Source organism: Arachis ipaensis, chromosome B09 (assembly GCF_000816755.2).
Source record: "Arachis ipaensis cultivar K30076 chromosome B09, Araip1.1, whole genome shotgun sequence".
Lineage (NCBI taxonomy): Eukaryota > Viridiplantae > Streptophyta > Magnoliopsida > Fabales > Fabaceae > Arachis > Arachis ipaensis.
Genome location: NC_029793.2, coordinates 62,330,751 through 62,355,891, shown reverse-complemented (window position 1 = coordinate 62,355,891; position 25,141 = coordinate 62,330,751). Strand labels below are relative to the sequence as shown.

Below are 25,141 nucleotides of genomic sequence, written 5' to 3'. Positions count from 1 at the left end.
TGTTTATTTTTTTTAACGAAAATTCTTTATCAAGAATATATAAATAAAAGCCAATGAGTTATAACTCAAATGGCATAGTCCATAATCTCCCAATTAAAAGGTTGCGAGTTCGAGTCTCCTATCTTTGGTAAAAAATAAAAAAAATCTTTATTTTTATATCAAAATATTTTTTATTTTATTTTCAAGGATCTAATTTTTTGTGTCTGGAGCAAATTTGCCATCTCTTTAGCGAACTTTGTCGATTTCACAAGGTTCGCTGCCTCCTACGCGAAAGTTTATGTAATACATAAAATTTGCTGCCCCTTGAGCGATTGTAAAAACCCGTAGTCATCCTCAATTTTTATTTTTCACTCCTCATTATTCACTATTATTCTCTTTTCTCTAACTTTTCATTTTAACTATTTTCGAGTTATTTATTTTTATATTTCGTCAATTTTAAGTAATTTTGTTCTTCTATTCTTTTAAATTTAATTTTCATTTTTCACTCCTCATTATTCACTATTATTCTCTTTTCTTTAACTTTTCATTTTAACTATTTTCGAGTTATTTATTTTTATAATTCGTCAATTTTAAGTAATTTTGTTCTTCTATTCTTTTAAATTTAATTTATTCTTGTCTTGTTAGGTATAGTTAGTTTGATCATTAGATGATATAGGTAGTTTAGATTACTATATGTTGTTAGTTACATTATATTTAACTTAAGTAATGTATTAGATAATCTCAAACAATCATGTAATTATGGCAAGAGATTAACAGATGCTAGTCAATAAATAATGTTTTTTAAATTATTGTTTCATTTGAACTAATTATGGTTTAGAGCAAAATTATGGTTTAGATATTTAAATTTATTTCCAACATGTTTGATAATAAGTTAGTTATTCTAATTTATTCTATTATAGTGTAGTTTGATAGTGCAAAACATGTTAGGCTATGAAGATACTTTTTATAGACGTGATCGGATTAACCATATTACTAGCAGACTTGTCCGAGTGATATACCTTATAACTTATGTCCTTTATATATTTAAAATTTATCTTATTACCTATGGCCTCTACTTTGTCTAACTCATTGATTTTTTTTTTTGGTAGAGTCCTCGCGTCTTGCATACGAGAAGGAATTTACTACAACAGTCTCCAGAGGATATGAGGACACACCTTAGACGAGAAAGATTTGAACATGTGACATACATGCTAGAATGGGACCATGACTGGGCACTGCTTAGATTGAGAGATGACTATCACCCTACAAGATATGGTATATTGATAAACCCTAATTTTATGGTTTATCTTGTGGTTAATTTGGGGGATTTTATCAACTTATCTCACATTTGTTCAATGAAATAGCATGGTTTTGTAATTCTCCCTTAATTTGTGCTTAAGTGTAAAAACATACTTTTTAGGCCCTTAAATTGGTGATTTTAATTCACTTTAATTCCATTCGATGCCTTAATGTGTCTGTTGAGTGATTTCAAGTTCACATATCCATTAGGACTCAACATTGATGTAGATCCAGTTAGCGGCTACATCGATGGGTGGGAGCATTTCTATGATGAACACGCCATTGAGGACCTCTGCCAGCAGTTATCGGGCCTCCATGATAGATAGTCATAGAGCAAGTGGACTGTCAATCTTACTTGGTTTCGCAATGTTGTTTATGGAAATTGGAAAAGCACCCAATGGAGGAGCGCATGCTATGGTACACTAGAGGACACATCATACAGATCACCGGGAATATTCTATTTCCAGATGCCTCTGACTCTCGCTTCTACATTAGGTGGTTGCCTTTTCGATGTGGGAGGTTGTCATGGGATCAGCTATGTTCGTGGCTTTGCCGCCAGATGTGTTGTGCCATGGATAACCATTAGCAAAACGTGTGTGGATGCTGTGGATTGCTTCTTGGGTATATTATCATATACCTTTGTGTCGACCCGAGGAATTTGACCAACATCGATTTTCGCTTATTGAGAGGTATTATTATTATTTTGGTATATTATTTCTTAAGTTAATGGAATAATTGTGTTATTTCTAAATATTCATGATATTGTAGGTGGATGGTTAAAGTCACTTAATGACAGAGTTGAGATGAGGCTTCGATAGTGGAGGCGTGTTTGCAATGGCATCGGTATTTATAATGTAAATAGTAAATATTTGAGACTTATATTTGAATAATAAATATTTTTTGTGTATATCATGTTTCTTGGTATCTGACAGGTGACTGGACGTCATATTCTGACCCACTCATCCAGAATATAGTTCCATATAGGACTGCTGAGGCTAAATCCTCTACTGCAGTAGTATGCCCGCTATTATCCTTTGCCATTGTTGAGTGGCACTAGGTAGACCATGTGGTGCGACAGTTTCGTGGCCTCCAGCACATCTATTGACAACCAGACCTAAACTGGCGCGCACTGTACAACATACTTCAATTGTTCACTGATAAACCACTATTTTATGGTTTATATTGTGTTTAATCGAGTGGTTTTTATCAACTATTTACCCACTTATTCATATAATTTGCATGTTTTATATTTTTCTTCCTGGTTTTGTGATATGATTGAAAACATGCTTCTTTGGCCTTATATTTGCTAATATTAATCCTCTCTTATTACCATTCGATATCGTGATATGTGCGTTAAGTGATTTCAGGGATTATAGGGCAGGAATGGCTTGGAGGATAGAGAGGAAGCATGCAAAAGTGGAAGGAATACAAGAAGTTGAAGAAATTGCTAAGCTGTCCAGCCTGACCTCTTCGCACTCAAATGGTTATAACATGAGCTACAGCGGTCCAAATGAGATGGTTCTAGTTGCGTTGGAAAACTAACGTCCTGGGCTTCACAACGATATATAATTTGCTATAGCTACCCCGAAGCCAGGTGACGCGAATGCATGGATCACGCGGACGCGTGACCTGGCGAAAACCCAATCCGCGCGAACGCGTGGACGACCTTCCGCGTCACTTTCCTGCGACCTGTACGTACCAGAAATCGCTAGGGGCGATTTCTAGGCTGTTTCTGACCCAGTTTTCGGCCCAGAAAGTACAGATTAGAGGCTATAAAGTGGGGGAATGCATCCATTCATCAACAGGTCTTCCATTATTCACTTTTCATAGTTTAGATGTAGTTTTTAGAGAGAGAGGTTCGCTCCTCTCTCTTAGGTTTTAGGATTAGGATTCTTCTTAAAGGATTTAGGATTTTAACTTCCTCTCAGGTTCAATATTCCTTTTATATCTTTATTTATTCTAATGCTTTTGTTCGTATCTGACTTATGTTACCAATTTGGCTTATGAACTCTTTATTTTTAGATTGATTTTCTTTTATTAATGCAACTGAGGTATTTCAGACTTATGATTTTTATTTAGCTTTTTATATTTTTGGCTTTAATTGATTAATTGGAGACTCTTGAGTTATCAAACTCATCGTGATTGATAATTGTTAATTTTGCTAATTGAATTGAATTCCACTAACTCTAGTCCTTTCTTAGGAATTGACTAGGACTTGAGGATCTAACTAATTAGTCCATTTGACTTTTTTTTTGCTTTAGTAAAGGTTAACTAAGTGGGATTAGAGCTCAATTCTCATCACCATCGATAAGGATAACTAGGATAGGACTTCCAAATTTCTGTACCTTGCCAAGAGTTTTATTAGATATTAATTTATTAATTCCTGCAATTTATTTTCCTTGTTCAAATCTTTTAAAACCCAAAATTCTACCTTTTCCATAGCTAATAATAAGTCATACCTCCCTGTAATTTCTTGAGAAGACAACCCGAGGTTTGAATACTTCGGTTTATAAATTTTATTGGGTTTGTTACTTGTGACAACCAAACGCTTGTACGAAAGGATTTTCTGTTGGTTTAGGAGATATATTTACAACGCGGTTATATTTGTGAATTTCTTTACCGATGGAAAATCAGTTCGTCAAAATGGCGCCGTTGCCGGGGAATTGCAAACGTGTGCCTTATTATTGGTTATTGTAAATATTTGCTTTTAAATTGATTTATTTTCGAAAAAAAAAATCATATCTTTTTCAAAAACTTATCTTATCTTTTTCAAAATACTCTCTTTTTGTTAGTTTTTGTTTCTATTTTCTCCTACTACTATGAACTCTCACCCCTTTGGCTATGAGTCTGGTTACAATTATGTTGCAGAAAGAGGAAATTACAATGAGAACAGGCATCAAGGTTGGAACAATCAAAGATGGGAGGAGCCACAAGGATTTGATCAACCCTCATGGCAACAACCACCTCCAATGGACTATCAACAACCGTTGTGTGATGCATATCAAGGCAATGGCTATGGTGAGCGCTCTTTTGATTATCAACAACCACCACCATATGCCTATGAACCTTTTTCTCAACATGACTTTGGACCACCATACTCACAAGCCCCTTTCCACCATTCACCTCCATATGACCCTAGCCCGTATCCACCATACCAACCACTTTATGAGCCAATTGAACCATACACAGAACCACCCCCATTCCAACACAACTACTCTCATGAACCACCACCTCAATATACACCATCTCCTTATCGTTATCAAGATAAACCACCTTCCTATCATGAACCCTTTCTCCCAACAAATGAACCCTCCTATCCACCCCAAACCTCCATGGAGAAAGCACTTACCGATCTAAACTCTACTATACAAGCTCTCGTCACCCAAATCGGACCACCAAATACCTTCAACAATCAACCCTCAAGCTCTAGTGCACTTCCTTTTCAACCACAGAATGATCTCCCCATCCCATCACCACCATCCATGGAAGAGCACCCACATCTATCAATCCAAGAGCAACATGATCCCAATGATGCTATTGACATGGAACAAGAGAGAAGGGATCATTTTCGTAAATCCATACTTCATAAGGAGCTAGAGGAGGCCCTCAAGGTGAAGGTAGTAAAAACCCTTAAAGTCAAAGGAATGGTTGAAGAATTAGTGAAGGAAGACATCAAGGAGGAGTTTAATTTTGTCTTAGAGCAAGAGGAGGCCCAAAATGTGGAGATAGGAGAGACCCTTGAAGATGAAAGAATAGTTGAAAGGAGTTGTCATGGAAAAAAAATTATCAAGGATGAGTACTATTTTATAGAAGAAGTAGTAATTATTGAAGAGGAAGAAGTGGTTGAAGACTTGGGAGATGCTGAACCTCCATGGGAAAGTCAAGACATAGAGCCTCCTTCCAAGACGGTTGCATTTGATATTGAGGAGGGTGTACAACCTCCAAGGCATGTCATGGTTAAGGACTTGGAGGAGGTCGATCAAGAGATGGAGATTAAAGAAGAAGAAGCACAACCTCCCATGCCCTTGGAAAGCATTGAAGAAGAGATTGAATTGGAAGAAAGCTACCAAGAGGAAGAGGTTGAAATTGAAGAAGCTTACAAGGAGGTGGAAGTTGTCAAAGAAGAGCACAAGGGAGCGGAGCTTGCAGGATCATTAGAAATACCTCTCCCAAGGCCATTATCGTCCAACACAACGTTCAAGTGGGTAAAATTCTTATCCTTGACCTTTACTTTCTCACTTGAATATGGGCTACTTGAGATAGATGGTCAACTTAGAGCTCTTTGTGGCATTAAGAGTAAGAGGAAGATGGTTAGTGGTTGGAGTTGTCAGGCAAGGTTCATTAAGGTTCCACATTCCGCACTGGAGTACAAGTGTTGGCGCAGAGCTCAATTGAATGGGTCTAGGATGTTGTTTGGCCGCTTTAGTGAGAATTCAAATTGTTTGCCACCCGGATGAAACAATGATGATAAACTTGAAGACAGGTGTAGAAACAAGATTTGGGATTCGGGAATATATGAGGATCAATTTTGGGAGCTCAAAAGCTTGTGAAGAACTCCATCAAAGCTTGAGGAATTTACTTGGTATTGATAGAGCTTATTGGAAGTCCAAGCATTGGTGGAAGTTTCAAGACGAGTTCAAGCACAAGCCACCATAACAGAGAGCTCACCAAATGTCCAACTTAAGGACTTTAACTAAAAGTGCTAGGTGGGAGACAACCCACCATGGTATGATCGTTCCTTTTTCAACTATAATTTTATTTAGTTTTGTTTGTTTTTGAATTTTATTTTATTTCATTGAACCTGGAATTATTCATAACATCTGCATACTGCATTCTGCATTTAAAAAAAAAAAGCACGCAATGCGTAAGCATCGCTGACGCGTCCGCGTCACAAGTGCATTAGGAAGAAAAGAAAAGTGAACAGAGAGTCAGGCGAGAGCATGGCTGGAGGCGTGCCTTAGGCACAAATATGCCCACGCGACCGCGTCACTGACGCGACTGCGTCATTTGAAAAATAGCTTCCCCACGCGTTCGCGTCACCCACGCGAACGCGTGGCTCTGTAAAATCGATGTAAAGGGGTGTATGGCAGAATGTTGGGCTGGAACGTGGTTGGAACCATGCTAGAAGCACAAGTCCCACCATGCGAACACGTGCCCCACGCGTTCACGCCGTTTTTCAAAAATGGCCATTCACGCGATCGCGTCAACCACGCGACCGCGTCACCCAAAAATCTGGCAAAAAGAGTTTCGAACAGAGAGTTGCACGAAGGCGAGGCTGCACTGCGTTAATCACACAAATCAGGCCACACGATCGCATGACCCACGCGTCCGCGTCACCTGAACTTATCGCACACCACGCGACCGCGTCACTCACGCATCCGTGTCACATGCGGCGCACAGCTTATCTAAATCAGCCAAAATATCTTATCTTTTCTTTCCCAATCCTAATTTTTCTTATCCTTTCTTACTTTCTTCTTTTTCATCTTTTTAATTTTGTGCATATTTTTATTTTCTTTTCTAAAATTATTATTTTTCATTGGTGTTAAAATTTCCTCATTCAACTATTACATCTTTTTGAATTATTCTATTGCTTCATGACTTGTTTTATTCTAATTGGGTATTATTATTCATAAGTCAATGCTAATTTTTATAATACTGACATTCCTTTTGCATTGATATGCACTTACACTATTTTGCATTACCCACACCCTCTTCCCCATTGTTGCAATTCTTGCACTATTGATATGCTGTATGCTTCTACTATTTTCTCACTGCATGTTGTAGCTACCATGTAATTGAGATCTTTATTATTTGGCATTACCAACCCATATTTTATTTATTTTTCTTATCTTTATTTCTGGGTTACTTTTCTCCCTTTTCCTCTTCTTTCAGGATGGCCACCGAGGAAGGAAAAAGGAAGAACTTCTATATGGGGAGATAGGCAAGTCAATCTGCACAATCTATAGAGAAAGGCATCAGTTGGAGCAGCCGTCCACTTGCACATCTTAGCATGCACCGAGGACGGTGCAATCTTTAAGTGTGGGGAGGTCGATACCGATCTCCATGGGTTAGTTATTTTCTTCTCAACACCAATATTTTACTTTATTTGTTAGTTCATTGTTGCATTTACATGTTTGATTGCATGTTTATTTGATTTTGTACATATCTTACCACTTGGTTGAAGTAATATTTTCTTTTTCAAGAAATTTTTATAGTATTTCACTAATTTAAATTGAAAAAATTTTTTTTTGTGTTAAACTTGTTTGAAGTTGTAAATTGGAACATGAATTATAGCTAAGAACATACAACTTGTGAGATTTTGAGCTTATTTACATGGTTACATTAGTTAACCATAAATATTTTATTCTTGTGTGTTTTCTTCTCTATAATTGCAATCTTTACTTTGTTCCACTCTATATGTCCATTATTTAGTGTATTTACATGCTTGCATATGATTGAGACCATTACTTGTTTTCACTCACTTATTCCAAATAAGCCTACCCTTTTATGTCACCCTTGTTAGCCACTTTGAGCTTTTTAACCCCCCTCTATTTCATAACCACATTACTAGTCTTAAGCAGAAAAACAAAATAAAAATCCCAAGTTGAATCCTTGGTTAGCTTAAGATAGATATTGTGTATAATTTAAGTATGGAGAATTTTATGGGAACATGGGATGATAAAAAGGGAAGAGAAGAGTGATTGACCCTAGACACTTAAGAGTTAGAGTGATATACACTACCAGCGAGGGTTCAATGCTCAATTCTATGTTCCCTGCTTTCATGAGCTATCTTCTTACAAGTTTACTTGCCTTTTATTATATGATTTGAATTAGTGGAATTTGACTTACTTTTTTCTGGAAGAACTTATTTACTCTTAACCAAGTAAGTAAAAGCATTTAGCATGTAGTTGCATTCATAGGTTGCATTTCATACATTCTACCATTCCTCTTCACTCTTATAGTTTCGCTTGAGCCTAGCATGAGGACATGCTAATGTTTAAGTGTGGAGAGGTTGATAAACCACTATTTTATGGTTTATATTGTGTTTAATTGAGTGGTTTTTATCAACTCTTTACCCACTTATTCATATAATTTGCATGTTTTACATTTTCCTTCCTGGTTTTGTGATATGATTGAAAACATGCTTCTTTGGCCTTATATTTGTTAATATTAATCCTCTCTTATTACCATTCGATGCCGTGATATGTGCGTTAAGTGATTTCAGGGATTATAGGGCAAGAATGGCTTGGAGGATAGAGAGGAAGCATGCAAAAGTGGAAGGAATACAAGAAGTTGAAGAAATTGCTAAGTTGTCCAGCCTGACCTCTTTGCACTCAAACGATCATAACTTGAGCTACAGCGGTCCAAATGAGATGGTATCAGTTGCGTTGGAAAGCTAACATCCGGGGCTTCGCAATGATATATAATTCGCCATAGCTGCTCCAAAGCCAGGTGATGCGAACGCATGGATCACGCGGACACGTGACCTGGCAAAAACCCAATCCGCGCGAACGCGTGGACGGCGCTTCCGCGTCACTTTCCCGCGACCTGTACGAACCAGAAATCACTGGGGGTGATTTCTGGGCTATTTTTGACCCAGTTTTTGGCCCAGAAAGCACAGATTAGAGGCTATAAAGTGGGAGAATGCATCCATTCATCAACAGGTCTTCCATTATTCACTTTTCATAGTTTAGATGTAGTTTTTAGAGAGAGAGGTTCTCTCCTCTCTCTTAGGTTTTAGGATTAGGATTCCTCTTAAAGGATTTAGGATTTTAACTTCCTCTCAGGTTCAATATTCCTTTTATATCTTTATTTATTCTAATGCTTTTATTCGTATCTGACTTATGTTACCAATTTGGCTTATGAACTCTTTATGTTTAGATTGATTTTCTTTTATTAATGCAAATGAGGTATTTCAGACTTATGATTTTTATTTAGCTTTTTATATTATTGGCTTTAATTGATTAATTGGAGACTCTTGAGTTATCAAACTCATCGTGATTGAAAATTGTTAATTTTGCTAATTGAATTGAATTCCACTAACTCTAGTCCTTTCTTAGGAATTGACTAGGACTTGAGAATCTAACTAATTAGTCCATTTGACTTTCCTTTGCTTTAGTAAAGGTTAACTAAGTAGGATTAGAGCTCAATTCTCATCACCATCGATAAGGATAACTAGGATAGGACTTTCAAATTTCCGTACCTTGCCAAGAGTTTTATTAGATATTAATTTTTTAATTCCTGCAATTTATTTTCCTTGTTCAAATATTTTAAAACCCAAAATTCTACCTTTTTCATAGCTAATAATAAATCATACATCTCTGCAATTTCTTGAGAAGACGACCCGAGGTTTGAATACTTCGGTTTATAAATTTTATTGGGTTTGTTACTTGTGACAACCAAATGTTTGTACGAAAGGATTTTCTGTTGGTTTAGGAGCTATACTTACAACGCGGTTATATTTGTGAATTTCTTTACCGATGGGAAATCAGTTCGTCATTCACCCTCTAGTATTTTATACTTTACAGTCCCCTTAATACTATACATCTCAACTGCCATAATAACTTCCTCCTTATTTTCATACTATTGTCCAATCTCGAACTCATTGGTGGAATCATTCTCAGGGTCTCCTTGACTAAATAAACAATCTGAAGTCATTGCCTCGAGAATCAATGTGAAAAAGTGATCAAGCCAAATTATATGGTTGGAAAATGGTAGGCTGTGTGAAAGAGCGAAACTCTCGCACGATCTAGAATTTTCACAATTAAATTCGTGTTGGTAGTATAGCTTCTAGACCGACAAGAATTCTTTCCTTACAAATGTTTTGTTTGTCAATTATGCAAACCCAATAAAATTGATAACCGAGTATTTAAACCCCGGGTCATCTTCTCAAGGAATTGCAGGGAGGTATGACTTATTATTAGCTATGGAAAAGGTAGAAATTTTGGGTTTTTAAAAGGTTTGAACAAGTAATTTAATTGACAAGAAAAATAAATTAATAATTAGTAAAAATCTTGGCAAGGTATGAGAACTGGAATTCCTATCCTAGTTATCCTTATCAATGGTGATGAGAATTGGGTTTTAATCCCACTTAGTTAAGTCAAGTGGACTAATTAATTTAATCCTCAAGTCCTAGTCTTTCCTTTGGAAAGGCTAAAGTTATTGGAACTCAAATTAATCAGCAACTCCCAATTTCAATCACTGCTTTATTTGATAACTCAAGCGTCACCAATTACTTAACCAGAGCCAAAAGGGAGAAAATATCTAAATTAAATTAAAAGCATTCATATAAATAAAGCAAAGTAAAGTCAAATCTGAAATACCTCAAATTATATTAAATAAAACATTCAAATCTAAATACGAAGAATTCATAAGCCAAATTGGTAACATGAGTCAGATATGAGTAAAAGCATTAGAATAAATAAAAATATAAAAAAATATTGAACCTGAGAAGGAGTTGAAGTCTTAAATCCTAATATAAATCCTAATCCTAATCCTAAGAGAGAGAGGAGAGAATCTCTCTCTCTAAAAACTACATCTAATCCTAAAACTATGTGAATATGAATGTATATGAGTTGTATGATGAATGAATGCATTCTTTCACTTTATAGTCTCTAATCTGTGTTTTCTGGGCTTGAAGCTGGGCCGGAAATAGCCCAGAAATTGCTGATTGCGAAATCTGTCACGCTGATTTTCGTCACTGCGATGCATCCGCGTGGAGCACGCGTTCAGATCACCTAGATGTACGGCCACTATAGCAAATTATATATCAAATCGAAGCTCCGGACGTTAGCTTTCCAACGCAACTGGAACTTCATCATTTGGACCTCTGTAGCTCAAGTTATGGTCATTTTTGTGCGAGAGGGTCAGACTGACAACTTTGCAGTTCCTTCAACTTCTTGTATTCCTTCCACTTTTGCATGCTTCCTTTCCATCCTCTAAGTCGTTCCTGCCCTATAATCTCTAAAAACACTTAACACACATATCAAGGAATCGAATGGTAATAAGAGAAGATTAAACAATTAAGACCAAAGAAGCATGTTTTCAATCATAGCACAAAATCAGGAAGGAAAACTTAAACTCATGCAAATCATATGAATAAGTGTATGAAATATTGATAAAATCCACTCAATTGAGTACAAGATAAACCATAAAATAGTGGTTTATCAACCTCCCCACAATTAAACATTAGCATGTCCTCATGCTAAGCTCAAGAGAAGCTATAAAGGAGTGAAGAGGAATGGTAAAATGTATGAAATGCAATCCTATCTATATGAATGCAACTAAATGTGAAATGCTTCTACCTACTTGGTTAAAAATAAATAAGTTCTTGAGGATAAACATAAATCAAATTTCACTAATTCAAACCTTTTACAGTAAAAACAAGTAAACTTGTAAGAAGATAGCTCATGAAAGTAGGGAATATAGAATCAAGCATTGAACCCTTACTGGTAGTGTATATCACTCTAACTCTCAAGTGTCTAGGGTCAATCACTCTATTCTTTCCTAGTCATGCTTTCTCAACCTTGTTCTTCATCTAACCAATCAACAAATATTTAGTATACCAATGCAAACATCATGATGTCTTTTCAAGGTTGTAATGAGGCTGAGGTAAAGGTAAGGATATATATATAAGGCTAAGTGAGCTAACAAAGTGAATCCTTGATTAGTCTAAGATCTCACCTAACATAATAATTTAAAAAGCTAAGTGAGCTAACAAAGTGAATCCTTGATTAGTCTAAGATCTCACCTAACATATACATACTTTATATAATTTAAAATGCTTTACCTAGCTACCCAAATTTTTCCCACTTTTGTATTACATGCTCATGTATCAAACTTATTTTTGAATTTTGTCCCATGTGCGTTGATTCTTCTTATTTTGCATTTGGGGTAATATTATTTTTCTTTTTTTTTTGTATCCCCTTATTTAATTACTTAATATTTTTTTTCAATGCACATGGTAATTTAATTATTTTGATTTCACATGAGCATGCTTCCCAAATTTTCAAATAACTTATTCAATTTAATTTCCTTTTTTTTTCTATCATCCCATGTTCCCATAAAAGGGTGACATAAAAGGGTAGGCTTATTTGGGATAAGTGAGTGAAAATAAGTAATGGCCTCAATCATATGCAAGCATGTAAATACACTAAATAATGGACATATAGAGTGGAACAAAGTAAAGATTGCAATTATAGAGAAGAAAACACACAAGAATAAAATATTTATGGTTAATTAATATAACCATGTAATTAATCTCAAAATCTCACAGATTGTGTATTCTTTGGCTCAAAAACCATGTTTCAAATATAACTTCAAATAAATTTAACACATAGAAAATTTTAATTTTTTATTTAAATTAGTGAATTTTTTTTTGCAAAAATAGGGTCCTAGAAAGAAACTTATTATTTTTCAACCAAGTAGTATTTAAATGCAAACAATCAACTACACATGTAATCTATTATGCAATGCAACAATGAACTAATGAAGAAAATAAGACATTGGTGTTGAGAAGAGAATAACTAACCCATGGAGATCGGTATCGACCTCCCCACACTTAAAGGTTGCACCGTCCTCGGTGCATGCTAAGATGTACAAGTGGACGGGCTGCTCCAACTGATGCCTTTCTCTATAGATTGTACATATTGACTTGCCTGTCTTCCCATATAGAAGTTCTTCCTTTTCCTTCCTCGGTGGCCATCCTGAAAGAAGAGAAAAAGGGAGAAAAGTAACCCAGAAATAAAGATAAGAAAAATAAATAAAATATAGGTTGCTAATGCCAAATAATAAAGGTCTCAATTACATGGTAGCTACAACATGCAGTGAGAAAATAGTAGAAGCATACGACATATCAATAGTGCAAGAATTGCAACAATGGGGAAGAGGGTGTGGGTAATGCAAAATAGTGTAAGTGCATATCAATGCAAAAGGAATATCAGTATTATAAAAATTAGCATTGACTTATGAATAATAATACCCAATTAGAATAAAACAAGTCATGAAGCACCAGAATAAAAAAAAGATGTAACAGTTGAATGAGAAAATTTTAACACCAATGAAAAAATAACAAATTTTGGAAAAAAATAAAAATATACCCAAAATTAAAATGCAATGGATGAAAGTATGCAAATAAATTAAATAAAATAGAATGGAAGTGAAGAGGGATGAGAAGTAAAAAAGATGAAGTAAGAAAGAAAGAAGAAAGAAGAAAAGATAGAAAAAAATTAGGATTAGAAAAGAAAAGATAAGATAATTGGCGCTGATCAGTTTGTGCCAAAGGCACGCCTCCAGCCACGCTTTCGCATGACTCTCTGTTCAATCTTGTTTTCTTCCCAACGCACATATGACGCGAACGCGTCGGCGATGCTGTCGCATCGCGTGCCATTTTTTATGCAAAATGCAGAATGTAGTATGCAGATGCTGATGCAGATGTTATGAATAATTCCAGGTTCAATAAAATAAAATAAAACTCAAAAATAAACAAAACTAAATAAGATTGAAAACGGAACGATCATACCACGGTGGGTTGTCTCCCACCTAGCACTTTTAGTTAAAGTCCTTAAGTTAGACATTTGGTGAGCTCCCTGTTATGGTGGATTGTGCTTGTATTCATCCAAAAATCTCCACCAATGTTTAGAATTCCAATGGCCTCCGGGATCCCAAACTAGGCGCATAAAACCTTCAAGTAGGTTAAAGCAAGTGACAAGGCCCCAAGAGTGTTGATTTCTAGACTGAATTCCGGGGTCCCAAACCTTGCTTTTGCACCCGTCTTCTTGTTGATCATCATGATTCCATCCGGGTGGCATGTAATTTAAATTCTCACTGAGACATCTAAACAACTTCCTAGACCTATTCAATTGAGCTCTACACCAACCTTTGCGTTTAAACTTAAAGCTTCCAACCATAATGAACCTTGCAGGACAATTCTTACCACTGACCATCTTCCTCTTACTCTTAATGCCACAAAGAGCTCTAAGTTGACCATCCGTCTCTAGTAGCCCATATTCAAGTGGGAAAGTGAAGGTCAAGGATGAGAATTTTACCCACTTGAATGTTGTGTTGGACGGTAATCTCCTTGGGGGAGGTGTCTCTAATGAACTTGCAAGCTCCACTTCCTTGTGCTCTTCTTTGACATCTTCCACCTCTTTGTAAGCTTCTTCAATTTCAACCTCTTCCTTTTGGTAGCTTTCTTCCAATTCAATCTCTTCTTCATTGCTCACCAAGGGCATGGGGGGTTATGCCTCTTTTTCTTAAATCTCCATCTCTTGATCAACCTCTTCCAAATCTTCAACTAGGGTATGCCTTGGAGGTTGTACACCCTCCTCAACAACAAATTCAAACTCCTTAGAAGGGGGTTCTATGACTGAGCTTTCCCATGGAGGTTCCGCATCTCCTAAGTCTTCGACCACTTCTTCTTCTTTAACGATTATGACTTTCTCCAATTGTTCCAATACAAAGTCATGCTGTTCATTGTCCACCAGAGTTTCTAGCTTCTCCTTCATACTGCGTTCTTCAGTAGATTCTCCACATGAAGCCATGGGAGTTCCTTGAGTGTCTAGATGTCGGGAGTCTAGTCGGCTTATCGCTTGGCCTAGTTATTGAATGGTTGCATTGAGTCGATCCATTGTCTCCTTGAAACGATCCTTTGACTCTTGTTGTGCTTGGCTATCATAAGTAGGATCATAGTGCTCTCGGATTGATGGATATAGAGGTGGTGGTTCTTGGGAGTAATTGGGTTGGAATTAGGGTGGTTCTATGTATGGTTCATTTGGCTCATAAGGTGGTTGGTATGGTAGATACGGGTTAGGGTCATATAGAGGTGAATGGTGGAAAGGGGCTTGTGAGTATGGTGGTCCAAAGTTATGTTGAGGAGGGGGTTCATAGGCATATGGTGGTGGTTGTTGGTAATCAAAAGGTTGCTCACCATAGCCATTGCCTTGATATGCATCACAGAATGGTTGTTGATAGTCTATTGGAGGTGGTTGTTACCATGAGGGTTGATCAAGTCCTTGTGGCTCCGCCCATCTTTGATTGTCCCATCCTTGATGCAAGTTGTCATTATAATCTCCTCTTCCTGCAACATAATTGTAACCAGACTCATAGCCAAAGGGGTGAGAGTTCATAGTAGTAAGGGAAAATAAAAACAAAACTAACAAAAAGAAAATATTTTCAAAAAGATATGATTTTTGAAAAAAAAAGATTTGATTTTTGAAATTTAAAACTAAGATAAGATAAGATAAAATTTTAAAATAAAAATCTAAATTTTTTTTCGAAAAAATCAATTTAAAAGTAAATATTTACAATAACCAATAATAAAGCATACGTTTGCAATTCCCCGGCAACGACGCCATTTTGGAAGAGCAAAACTCTCGCGCGATCTAGAATTTTCACAATTAAATTCGCGTTGGTAGTATAGCTTCTAGACCGACAAGAATTCCTTCCTTACAAAAGTTTTGTTTATCACTTAGGCAAACCCAATAAAATTGATAACCAAGTATTTAAACATCGGGTCGTCTTCTCAAGGAATTGTAGGGAGGTATGACTTATTATTAGCTATGGAAAAGGTAGAATTTTTGGGTTTTTAAAAGGTTTGAACAAGTAATTTAATTGACAAGAAAAATAAATTAATAATTAATAAAACTCTTGGCAAGGTATGAGAATTGGAATTTCTATCCTAGTTATCCTTATCAATGGTGATGAGAATTGGGTTTTAATCCCACTTAGTTAAGTCAAGTGGACTAATTAATTTAATCCTCAAGTCCTAGTCTTTCCTTTGGAAAGGCTAGAGTTATTGCAACAACTTCCAATTTCAACCATTGCTTTATTTGATAACTCAAGCGTCACCAATTACTTAACCAGAGCCAAAAGGAAGAAAATATCTAAATTAAATTAAAAGCATTCATATAAATAAAGCAAAGCAAAGTCAAATCTGAAATACCTCAAATTATATTAAATAAAACATTCAAATCTAAATACGAAGAATTCATAAGCCAAATTGATAACATGAGTCAGATACGAATAAAAGTATTAGAATAAATAAAAATATAAAAGGGAAATTGAACCTGAGAAGAAGATGAAATCCTAAATCCTAATATAAATCCTAATCCTAATCCTAAGAGAGAGGAGAGAATCTCTCTCTCTAAAAACTACATCTAATCCTAAAACTATGTGAATATGAATGTATATGAGTTGTATGATGAATGGATACATTCTCCTACTTAATAGCCTCTAATATGTGTTTTCTGGGCTTGAAGCTGGGCCGGAAATAGCCCAGAAATCGCTGATTGCGAAATCTGCCACGCTGATTTTTGTCACTGCAACGCGTCCGCGTGGAGCACGCATTCACGTTGTCTAGCTCTACGGTTACTATAGCAAATTATATATCAAATCGAAGTCCCAGACGTTAGCTTTCCAACGCAACTAAAACTGCATCATTTGGACCTCTGTAGCTCAAGTTATGGTCGTTTTAGTGCGAGAAGGTCAGGCTGACAGCTTTGCAGTTCCTTCAACTTCTTGTATTCCTTCCACTTTTGCATGCTTCCTTTCCATCCTCTAAGCCATTCCTGCCCTGTAATCTCTGAAAACACTTAACACACATATCAAGGCATCGAATGGTAATAAGAGAAGATTAAAGATATCAAAATTAAGACCAAAGAAGCATGTTTTCAATCATAGCACAAAATCAGGAAGGAAAACGTAAACTCATGCAAATCATATGAATAAGTGTATGAAAGATTGATAAAATCCACTCAATTGAGTACAAGATAAACCATAAAATAGTAGTTTATCATTGTGTCAGTACGATTTATATATCACTGAAGTAGTTCATCTCTTCCTCTTCCTCATCTAAAATTTCTATTGGTTCAGCCTCAGCATCTTTATCGTTATTGGAGTTAACTTGATAGGGATCCATCATCAGGTCTCTAATCACAGAACCCTCATGACTTTTAACATTAGCTTATATCATACCATTATTACAATCCTCGACATTTGACCCCTCTTAACTACCATTAGGTGGCATATTTAGGTCAACCATCGCTCTTCTAATATTTCTTCTAACTGTCTTACTTAAGGGGGTATCATCAATAGTATCCATAGAAGTTTCCCCATACAAGTCGGCTAGAAAAATGAATAACTTCAACAGGTGGATATTTGTCCAACTGTTGTGCCAGACCCTTATAAGATGTATGTCCTAATCATCATGTAACCGATATCTAATTCCCAAAAAACATAAGACCTTATCAAAATCATCATCAAATAAAAAAATAACAAAGTAATAATAACAATTGTAATCTATGAATAGTACAAATAATTTTTTTGTAAATAAAGTGTTATTTATTTTGGTTAGTTATCTATAATAGATTTTTTTCCACTCTTTTCGTGTGTTATTGACTAGTGGCATGAACTATCAAAATCTTGAATGTTGTTAGACTTTCGACTTCAGGTGGCATATAAGTAAATATTGGTTGAGCAAAACTAAACACGATAGGTCCATCTTGATCATATATTATTTTACCGTCATAATGGGCTGACAATAATGAAATTTCAGAAATGGTATAGAGTAAAAAAAGATGAAAATAAAGAGAGTAAAATGAAATACTAGTAGTGATTTTTGTGACTGACCAGCTTCAGTGGAATTTTATTGAGGAGGTGACTCAAAGTTTACGGTGGGCGAAAAACTTTATGTATTATATGAAGTTCACTAAAGGGTGGTGAACTTTGGAAAATTTATGTTCGGTAAGTCGGTTACCGGTCGGTTCGGGTGATGATCCTGGGAGATGGTGGGGGCTCGTCAGGTCGTGGACTGCCGGTCAGAGGTGTGCGAGGTCCCGAGTACTTCGTGTGAAAGAGGGGTGCCACCTGCAAAGACACTCCGACGCCCTTGTCAGTAATGTGCAGGCGGAAAGGGTGATGTGATATGTGACGTACCTCGGGGGAAGAGCCAATCTTCCCCTTATATATTATCAGGGATGGGCCCTGTGAAGGCAGGCCCACTATTCCCGAGGCGCTCCCTTCACAGCTGTGGGTGAGCTGTTACGGACGCGTGTCCGGGTCAGCGATGGAGCGCCCTATCCCCGACCGCCCGGATCGGGTGGAGCTCGGGTCGGCCCAAGCCAACAGAGGGTTTGGGCCATACCGTAACAGTGCCCCCACACGCCAGTGGTAGCCGTGAGGACTATTGGTGGTGCGTTCTTTCTTTCTTCATACGTCGTCGCCAGATCGGCCGCCCGTAGGGGGGACGTGCCCCCTGCGCGCGTGTCTTTTGGTTACTGAGGTAACCGTTCAGCGCTTCGTTCTCCGTGCTGAGCATTGAATGCTCATAATGGGTTGGGAAACCCCGTACGCAAAGACTATTTTGCCCCCAGTCTTTCGCGCTTCCTGGGAGGCGGTTTTAAATGGTTTGTTTTCGCTTTATCTCTCTTTTTTACACTCCTGCTTCTTCTATCTCCTTGCTATCTCTTTCTTCCTCTTTCGAAGATTTCAGAGCACTGGTGTGATATCCCCACGCATCTTCCCTTCATCTTTCTTAGTCTCTCGCAACAAATTCAGGTAACCCTTGGGCTTCTCTCTTTTTTGCCTTGTTGTTGAATGTCTATTGCTTGCATTTGCTTTTGTGTTTCCTGCTGTCTTGTTTGGTTTTTGTTGCTGGATGACTTTTCAGTGCTTAGGTAGATGGGTTAAAGGAGGGGTACCATTCCGGGGTAGGTTTTTAGGTAGCTTGCTTGATAGGTGTAGCTTTGTCCATGCTTAATTTGAACTGTTCAGTAGGATGAACATAGTTTCTGGGCATTTTCCGGGCTCCCGATCTCATAGTCTAACGGAGTGGTACCCCGCTGTAGGTATGCCTCGCGTTGTCGCTCGGACTTCTTCTTCTGCCGCAAATTACGACCCTTACGCCTGGGTGACCTCGGACATAAAGGAGAGCTGACGGAATTTCGGCAAGCCGGGTACTTATGTGGGGGAACAGACGAGGAGACCAACTATGAGACCTTCGTTCTTGCCCCCGACGAGCGGTTGTACGAGATCAACCTCCGTTTTCCCCGGGTCACCGACTGGATCTGGTTTTACAAGGCCATGTTCACCCAGGTCGGCGTTCGCCTACCCTTCTCTGACTTTCAGATGTCGCTCCTCAGTCGGATATCCGTGTCGCCGTCGCAGCTCCATCCGAACAGCTGGGCTTCTATCCGCTGTTTCGAGATGGTCTGTGAATATCTCGAGCTGCCGGCGTCAGTGGATGTCTTCCTCTTTTTCTTCAACCTCACCAACCCCTCCAAACAAGGGAAGGCGAGAAAAGGGTTCCTTTCTTTCCGGTTTGCCCAAGGTCGGAGGATATTTGGTCTGTTCGAGGACTCTTACCATGGGTTCAAGGACAAATTCTTTAAAGTTCGCCCTGCTAAAGGTCGCCATCCCTTTTGGTTATCGTTAGAGGGGGAGCGCCTCATCCCAACTTATTGGAGTTTTGGGGCGGGGTCTAATTCTTTTATTAAGGTGACATACAAAGGGATGTCCCCTGTAGATAAGAAAATAGCTTATGTGTTGTTTGCTCTCTTTGGGAAGAACCCCATGAACCCCCATCTTCTCATGGGTGAACGGGAGGCCGCCAGGAGCTATATCCGTGAGTCGTTTTATTTTGTGCTTGTACTGTTTATCATTGCTTGTTTTTCTTGATCTGACGACTAATACGTTTGTCTGTTTGCTGCAGTGGAGATGTCTGCCTCAGTAACGGGGCTTGAAAATTTCATGAAGACCTTCTTCGAGGACAGTGATGAAGAGAAGGCCGAAGAGAAAGATGCCGAGAAATCGGGGGGCCCTTCCGGGGAGAAGGAAGATCAGGCTGTGCCCTCTCCCCAGGATACCGGTATGTCGGATAAGAACCCAGAAGGGGCACAGGCTTCCCCCCTTCCCGAGGTGGTCATTGGCGGGCATTCATCCTCTACCCATCAGGAAGATGATAATGTGGAACTCATCCACACCCCCAAGAGGCGGAGGGCGTCTGCGAGCCCGGAAGGGACTCTCACCATTATGGAAAGAAATGTTGATGCTACAAAGTTTATTAACTCGCAGCTGATCCCTAGGACGGATGAGCATTTTCATGGAACCGACCTGGCTGGACAGGCGAGATGGATGTACCGTACTTTGCTCCAGGGGGACGTGATAGCTCGAAAGGCTGAGTTCGAGTTGTCAGGAATGCAGGCTTTCCGGAGGAAGCTCGAATCCTCTGGCAAGGCCAACAATGATTTCAAGGTGCAAGTCGAGCTGCTCCAGAGCCAGTTGTCCGAGAGGGGGGAGAAGCTCAAGGCTTCTGAGGAAAGAACGGCATCTGCCGAGGAGAAATTGAAGGCTTCTGACGAGACGGTGGCCCGTTTAGCCGAGCGGGAGATGACCCTGGAGAGCCAGCTGAATGCCGCTCAGGGTCGGGTGGCAGTCTTGGAGCAGGAGCGTGACCAAGCCGTTTCGTCGGTTAAAGCCGCTAAAGCCGAGGTTGAGGAGCTTAGGAAGAAGCTGAAAGCAACCAAAGAGCAAGGGAAGAACGCGATTTCCATGACTGATGATGCCCTGAAGGCCCAGGTGAAGATCGTGGCTCCCGACTTCGACACGTCGGCTATTGGGGTCTTCAAGATGATCCAAGATGGCAAGATTGTTGACATGCCTAGGAAATGATCTCTTTTAACTTTGGTTCGGTGTGGAATTGTTGAACTTTTTGTTGTGACTTTTTGACTTGTATGCTTAGCTGGCCGCTTGGTCGACTTGCCGTTATTGCCGTTTATATTGCTTGTCGTTTTATTTTCATTATCGTTTTTTCGAGGCGGGCTTATTGCTTGTGCCCGTTTTGCCATTTGCGCTGGCAACTCGATTGGAGCCGTTGTGGTTTTATTTATGGAGCCGTTCGATATGGCTGTGGTTCCGTTGGCTTCCCGGGGTGATCAGTCCCGGGTTACCGTTTACGAATGCGTCCTTGTGAGGTACGCGTTGAAAGAAAATAAATGGAAGAATTTGGACAAGTAAGAATTAGTCGTTAGCTAGACAAGTTTATGAACACAAAAGGCATTTGATAAAAGTGAATAATTGGGAATTAACATTTGATCAAAGCAAAACTCTACCCAGCTCATCGAGTCGTTTGGTCGGTATACCCAAGCTATGAATAAAATCTCCTTAGGTTACCAGCATTCCATGTTCTCGGGATCTCCTTGCCGTCGAGTCTTTCCAGCCTGTAGGCGCCTTTGCCGAGCACCTCTTTGATTCTGTAGGGACCTTCCCAATTTGCCGCCATTTTTCCTTCTCCTGGGGTCGGTAAATCGATGTCGTTTCGTCGTAGTACGAGGTCTCTTTCCTCAAATTCCCTTCCGAGGACTTTAGCGTTGTAGCGCAGGGCTATCCTTTGTTTCAACGCTGTTTCTGACAAGTGGGCCATTTCCCTAGTCTCCTCCACCAGGTCCTTTTCTACTGCTTCGTCCACACCTGCGAGTAGTAGCCGTGGACTCGGTTCGCCGATCTCGACAGGTATCACCGCGTCGACACCGTACGTTAGGCGAAAAGGAGTTTCCCCCGTAGAGCTTTGTTCGGTTGTTCGGTAGGACCAGAGGACCGAAGCTAGCTCGTCGGCCCATGAGCCTTTCTTATTGTCTAAGCGCTTCTTGAGGCCAAGTAGGATGACTTTGTTTGCGGACTCCACTTGTCCGTTTGTTTGGGGATGTTCCACTGAAGAAAATTTCTATTTTATCCCTAGGCCGGTGAGGAACTCCGTGAATTTCTTGTCAGTGAATTGCGTCCCATTATCCGAGATGACCACCTCCGGGATACCGAAACAGGTTATCACCTGTCTCCACATGAATTTCCTGCAATTGGAGGAAGATATGCTGGCCAGTGGCTCAGCCTCTATCCATTTGGTGTAGTAGTCGATGGCCACTATGAGATACTTGACTTGCCCTGGGCCAACCGGGAAAGGTCCTAAAAGGTCAACTCCCCTTGAGCGAAAGGTCGTGTAGACATTAGCAGGCTTAGCTCGGAAGCCGGCGCCTTGTGGAAGTTGGCGTTTTGTTGACACTTTACGCACTTTCTGACAAATTTCCTAGAGTCTTTCATCATTGATGGCTAGTAATATCCAGCTCGGATGAGCTTCCTTGCTAGGGCCTTGCCCCCGATGTGGTGGCCGCAACATCCCTCGTGGACTTCTCTAAGTACATAGTCCGTCTGGTCGGGGTGTAAGCACTTCAGCAGGGGTTGGCTGAGCCCCTTTCTGAATAGTTGCCCTTGTATAATTGCGTATCTGGCTGCCTCCCTTCTCAACGTTCTGGACGCCTTCTCATCGTCAGGTAACTTGCCAAGTTCCAGGAAGTTCGTGATCGGGTCCAACCAGGAGGGGCTTGACTCCGCCAAATGGAGGGCGACGGTCGGTTCCTTCACCATGCCCTGGATGAGAGATCGGTTACCCGCTCCTGGCTTTGTGCTTGCTAGTTTGGACAGGAGGTCTGCCCGTATGTTCCTTTCTCTTGGAACGTGTTGGACCGTGACCTCTTGAAACTCTCTTGTCAATTCTCTCACCTTTTCCAAATATTTTTGTAGAAGGGGGTGCCTTGCTTGATAGCTTCCATTTACTTGTGAGGTGACGACTTGTGAGTCGCTGCATACCTCCAGTCTTGTTGCCCCGACCTCCCGAGCTAACGTTAGTCCTCCTAAGAGGGCTTCATATTCCGTTTGATTGTTCGACACAGGGAACTCGAACTTGGTCGATTGCTCGTATATGACTCCCGCCGGGCTTTCTAAGATGACCACGGCTCCCCCGGACGTCTGGTTAGAGGCCCCGTCTACGTGGAGCTTCCACCGTGTGCCCGTTTCCTCAGGGGGATCACCGATCACCTCTTCCAAGAAATCTGCCATTGCCTGTGCCTTAATTGCATGTCGGGGCTCATACTGCAAGTCATATTGGGAGAGCTCGATGGCCTAGGTCATCATCCTGCCGGCCAAATCAGGTTTTTGGAGTACTTGGCGAATTGCTTGGACCGTCCTCACGACTATACGGTGACCCTGAAAGTATTGCCTCAACCTTCGAGAGGAGGTTAGGAGTGTCAGCATCAGTTTTTCCAGTTTGTTGTACCTCAGCTCTACTCCTTGTAGAGCCTTGCTTACGAAGTAAATTGGTTGCTGAGCTTTCCCTTCTTCTCTTACGAGCACTGCTGCAAGTGCTTCCTCTGTTACTGCTAGGTAGAGGTAGAGTGGCTCTCCGGCCTTGGGCTTTCCGAGCACCGGAGTCGTTGCTAGGATCTCCTTGAAGTGGTTGAACGCTTCCTCACACGCTGGGGTCCATTCGAATGGTATCCCCTTTTTCATCAGATTGAAGAAGGGTAGGGCTTTTGCTACCGATGCGCCTAGGAAGCGGGATAACGCCGTCAGCCTTCCCGCCAACCGCTGGACGTCTTTGATACAACCCGGGCTCCTCATCTGGAGGATCGCTTGGCATTTTTCAGGATTGGCTTCTACTCCTCTTTGGGTGATCATGAATCCTAGGAACTTCCCGGCCTCCATGGCGAAGGTTCATTTGAGCGGGTTGAGCCTCATACCGTGTTGTCGGAGGGAGGCGAACACGCTCCCCAAGTCTCTCAGGAGATCGTCGGGCCGTGCGGTTTTCGCGAGGATGTCGTCCACGTAGACTACTACTGTCTTGCCTATGAGCTCATTGAATATCTTGTTCATCAGTCTCTGGTATGTGGCGCCAGCATTTTTCAGACCAAACGGCATCACCTTGTAACAATAGATCCCTCCTAGCGTTATGAACGCCGTTTTGTCCTCGTCGGGTCGGTGCATCGGTATCTGATTGTACCCAGAGTAGGCGTCCATGAAGCTCAGATACCGGTACGCCGCCGCTGCGTCGACGAGTGCGTCAATGTTGGGCAAGGGATAGCAGTCTTTAGGACATACCTTGTTGAGGTCGGAGTAGTCTACACACATCCTCCACCTCCCACTGTGTTTTTTCACCAAAACCACATTCGACAGCCATGTCGAGTAGTCCAGTTCTCGGATGAACCCTGCTTCAAGTAGGCTGGCCGTCTGGCTGGCCACCTCCTCTGCCCTTTCCTGTGACATCTTCCTCCTCCTCTGGGCCACTGGCTTGGCCTCTGGCTTGACGGCCAGATGGTGTGACATGAGCTGGGGATTTATTCCTGGCATGTCGGCTGGTGTCCAGGCGAAGAGGTCGGCATTAGCTCTGATCATCTCCATCAAAGGTTCTTTCAATTCGTGGGGGAGGTTTCTGTTTATGAATGTGAACCTCTCGTCCCTGTCACCGACCCTAAATTTTTCCAAGTCCCCTTCTGGCTCAGGTCTGGGCCTGTCATCTATCCTGGCGTCCAAGTCGGCAAGGAAAACCCCCGTTGCTTCTTTGGACTTTTTCCTGAGAGAGAGGCTGGCGTGGTCGCAAGCGACTGCCGTTTCTAAGTCTCCTCTGATGGATCCTACGGATTCGTCATCAGTAACAAACTTCATTACGAGCAGTTTCGTACTGATCGTCACCCCAAGGTCGTTGATGGTTTTTCTCCCCAGGATGATATTGTAAGCTGTGGAATCTCGTAAGACAACAAAATCGGCCATTATCGTCATTCGCCTCTGTCCTTGTCCCAGGGAGGTCGGGAGTGAGATGATCCCATCTGGCTTGATGAAGTGGTCTCCCAGCCCTACCACGCCGTGCTGGTGGGTCGCCAGATCGGCATCACGCAGTCCCAAAGCATCAAAAACGTTGCGAAACATGATGTTCGAGTCCGCTCCCGTGTCTACTAGGATCCATTTGACGAGTCCGGTTCCGACTCTGGTCCTGATAACCATGGGGGGACTTTCCGGTACCTCGTTGAACCATTGGTCCTCGGGG

The 25,141-nt window shown here is 40.4% G+C and overlaps 1 protein-coding gene across 1 annotated transcript; it reads right to left on the bottom strand.

Annotated features, from left to right (window-relative positions):
* On the bottom strand, positions 21,995–23,160 carry LOC107615552. Its single transcript, XM_016317606.1, has 2 exons — positions 22,465–23,160; positions 21,995–22,351 (listed from the first exon to the last, which is right to left on the bottom strand). Exons 1-2 carry the CDS (start codon positions 23,158–23,160, stop codon positions 21,995–21,997), a joined length of 1,053 nt encoding a protein of 350 aa, XP_016173092.1.